At 35.6% G+C, this 4,174-nt stretch overlaps 1 protein-coding gene across 1 annotated transcript; it reads left to right on the top strand.

Annotated features, from left to right (window-relative positions):
- The first annotated feature begins 550 nt into the window (after positions 1-550).
- On the top strand, positions 551-1,390 carry LOC132301483 (probable CCR4-associated factor 1 homolog 11). Its single transcript, XM_059798734.1, has one exon. The coding sequence runs from the start codon at positions 551-553 to the stop codon at positions 1,388-1,390; it is 840 nt and encodes a 279-aa protein (XP_059654717.1).
- The last annotated feature ends 2,784 nt before the right edge of the window (positions 1,391-4,174 follow it).

Below are 4,174 nucleotides of genomic sequence, written 5' to 3'. Positions count from 1 at the left end.
TATTTTTCATATACACGTGTACATATATGTTTACTATCATCATTTTTTTAATTTATTTATTTGTTTTATTATATAATTTATAAGCTTGCAAAAAACTATTTATAAGTATATGAATCCATCAAGTAATTTATTTAAATTTTTATTATTATTACTACTACTAGTACTATTATTATTAGTTATTATTTATTAGTTATATTTTATCAAGCATTGTTATTCTTATTTTTAATTCGCAGGGACTACTAAAAAAGGAACCTCTTTGAAAGACCCGCACTACTACTGTTATTATCATTTCTTGCCATTCAGAATTTCTAAACCGCTTAGAGTAGCTTGGAGCCCAAACCCTTAACTATCTTGGAGCCCAAACCCTATCACCGCCTCCGCCTCCGCCTCCGCCTCCGCCTCGCTTCACTCAAGAAAACCGCCTCCGCTCATCTCTGTTCTTCTGTGTGAAATTGCTCAAGATTCCTCGAAATCCAGATCTTCTTTTTCTCAAGGAAGTTCTTTTGATGAGCGTCAGGACTTTGCCTCTTTCACTGAGAAAAAAAAAATCATGAAAACCGCTACCAAACCAGTGATCATCCGAGAAGTATGGAACCACAATCTCCTTCAAGAATTTCAATTGATAAACCAAGCCCTCCTTCACTACCCGTATGCCTCCGTGGACACAGAATTTCCTGGCACCATTCTTCATCCCCATCCCCAGATGAACAGAAATCTACCTTCTCATATCGTATCGAACCAGAATTATTATTTTCTGAAATTGAATGTCGATTATCTCAAACTAATCCAATTGGGGCTAACTCTGTCAGACGCTGAAGGAAATCTTCCCGATTTAGGAACGAAATCTGCATACATATGGGAATTTAACTTTCGTGATTTCAACATTCATGTTGACGATCACAATCCGGACTCCATTCAGCTGCTGATGCGACAAGGAATAGATTTCTGGAAGAACCAGCAAATGGGCATTGATGGCAGGGAGTTTGCTCTGCTGCTGAGTTGCTCCGGTCTGGTTTTCAAGAGGTCTCCAATGACATGGGTTACCTTTCACAGTGCATATGACTTTGGGTTTTTGATCAAGTTGTTGCTTGGGGGAAGAGAATTGCCTAATGATCTAAGTCAGTTTATTGGATTGGTGGGGTTTTATTTCGGAATGACGGTTTATGATATAAAATACATGATCAAAGACTGCAATGGACTCTATGGAGGTCTGGAACGAGTTGCAAAGTCTCTAGGTGTTCATCGTGTGGCCGGGAAGAGCCACCAGGCTGGTTCTGACAGTTTGCTGACCATGCAAACATTCATCAAGCTTAGAGAAGTCTATTTCAATCAGAAGCTGGAAGCCAATAACAAGTTTGAATTGGTGCTGTATGGGTTAGAAGTCAATTAATTGTTGGTTTAATCTTTTTTCATCTATGGTACAGTTGTATCTCTTGTAGTAATCTGTAATTTCCAGTTAAAGTTTAGAAATTGAAAATACTCATTCTCAGATACCAATCTCTCTCAGTTCTTTCAGTTCTTCAATTTCCAATTAAAGTTTAGAAATTGAAAATATTCATTCTTTCAGTTCTTACAATTTTTGCATTTTTATTCGGAAATTATATATGCATTCTTCTGTTAACTTTGGCATTGGTGATGTTACACTCACAAAGGAAGTTTTGTATAGAGAACAATTAATGCATTTCCTATCAGTTCATCTCAAACTAGCTACACATGCACCACAGCAACTGAAGTAGACATGCATTTCCTATCAGTTGATCTCAAACTGGCTACACATACACCACAGCAACTGAAGTAGACATTAGATCATAACAACCTGGATGAATCGAAAATCGAATTTTCATTTCTTTTTTGTAAGTAGGGATTGTATTAAAACCAGAAAATCTGACTTTCAGTACAATAGATCAGTAACACTCCAGATTATTAAATGGAGTAATACCATTTCCAATACAAGTAAAAAACCAGATATAAAAATAAAATTACAAAAGGGTTGATGACATTTTGGAAGTTAAGTCTTAATCACGGAAATACAGCAGTTACAGACCATCGAGGCCTAACCTTACCCCACGCACAGATGATGCCAATCCACCTATTCACAGGGCAGCATTCCCAAGCCTTTTAAAAAAGAACCACAATCCCACCAAATTTTATCCTTAGCAGCATAAATAGGAAAAGTAGAAAATAATTGTCTGAATTGCTGCAACAGATCATCTTGTAAGAGCATCAAGTTCCAGCTTCCATTGAAATTAATGGTGTGAAAATGCAGTTTTGAGTTCAAAAGCAGCCGCTTTATGAAATATAACACCAAAGGTTAGATCCATCCTCAGTCTTCCCCTCCTAGCACCAATGTTGGTGGAACCAAACTAGTTAATGGCCTTTTAAGCAACAAAGATTGCTTCCATTTTGTTCTACAACAACAGCAACCATTCTTTTTCCTAATTACTTGGGGTCGGTTACATGAATCCCATGTTCCCATTTTAAGGCCATAGCCTCGGTCAATCCATATGCTATCATATCTTTCTTTACCAACTCTACCCACGCTAATTTTGGTCTTTTTCTTCCCCTAGTATTACCCTCAATGTGGACTATGTCACTTTTCCTAACCGGTGCACTTAAAGGTCGCTTCCATTTTGTTCATTAACTCTTTATTTCATTTTTTAGCATACTGATACAGTGACTTCCACTTTCAAAACCAGACATGTTCCAAACACTTTAGAACAAAAACGTTGAAAACGAGAAATTCAATTTCCTGCACTTTCAATTGTCTCTAACAAAACTAAGCGTTACATCATCCATGGAAAAAGAAAGAGTTTTCTAGCAATGCAACATGATTACAACATTCATGTGCCCTTATGCCAGAAACATAAGCTTCACCAACATTTTAGAAACTTGACAGGGAGGAACCAAAATAAACTTTATCAGAACTGGATATCTTGCAGCTAGTTCCCTATGTCAATCTTAATTTTGGAACCTAAATTTAGAGCGCTAAATCAAAGGCAAGGCACCAGCTTCTTTCACAATAACATATTAATAATATCAACTACTGAAAGAAGGAAAGATTTATGGTAAAGTCAGGGATTTACGATGCTAGACTTCATTGAAGAAAATTTTTTCAAAGTTGCTTCTGGTTGCAACAGATTTCTTCAAAGTTGCTTCTGGTCTTCCTATTCCCTTAGTATTACCCTCAATGTGAACTATGTCACTTTTCCTAACCGGTGCACTTAAAGGTTGCTTCGATTTTGTTCATAACTCCTTATTTCATTTTTTAACATACTGATGCAGTGACTCCCACTTTCAAAACCAGACATGTTCCAAACATTTTAGAACAAAAAATTAATCTTTGTTAGCGAGGCCTAACCGTTTCATCAATAGCAATTACTCGTGAATTCATTCTCATCGATCCATTAAAGAAAGGTAACATTTTTAGCAGTCAAAGCATTCTTCTCATTATCAATTCGTAGCTCAACAATTACAAGTTGTTGCTAGTCGACTTGACTAATAGCTTATCTTCTCTACATTGAAGAAAAAGTTCTTCAAAGTTGCTTCTGGTCTTCCTCTTCCCCTAGTATTACCCTCAATGTGAACTATGTCTAACTTTCCTAACCGGCACACTCAAAGTCTTAAAGGTCGCTTTCATTTTGTTCATTAACTCTTCATTCCATTTTTTAACATATACTGATGCAGTGACTTCAACTTCCAAAACCAACCTAGGAAAAAAAAAAACTTTCAAAACCAGCCATGTTCCAAACATTTTAGAACAATAAATTAATTTTTGTCAGCAATGCCTAAATGTACTGTTTTATCAATAGCAATTACTAGTGAGTTCATTCTCGTGAATCCATTAACGAAAAGTGACATTTTTAGCATTCAAAGCATTCTTCTCATTATCAATTTGTAGTTCAACAATTACAACATTTATTTCAATTTTCCATTGTATTTTACATAATAAAACGGAATCGATTGTAAAAACAATACAAACAATTTTAATTAATATGAAAACATCAGAATATTCCAAACATACATTCATGATTTTTCGTTTAAGCCAACGCCCTCGTCCTATAATGTTAACGTTACAGTCATACAATCAGAAAAACATATATCTGTGCAGTAGCAATCACCACAAACATATAAATTTAGACTTACCATTTTCTAAAATATGGAGTTTTGATATTCA

This window comes from Cornus florida, unplaced genomic scaffold (genome assembly GCF_030987335.1).
Source record: "Cornus florida cultivar Cherokee Brave unplaced genomic scaffold, ASM3098733v1 CherokeeBrave_3.0.0_Hap2_Chr03, whole genome shotgun sequence".
Classification (NCBI taxonomy): domain Eukaryota; kingdom Viridiplantae; phylum Streptophyta; class Magnoliopsida; order Cornales; family Cornaceae; genus Cornus; species Cornus florida.
The sequence above is the reverse complement of the archived record's forward strand: the minus strand, read 5'-3'. Positions and strand labels throughout refer to the sequence as shown.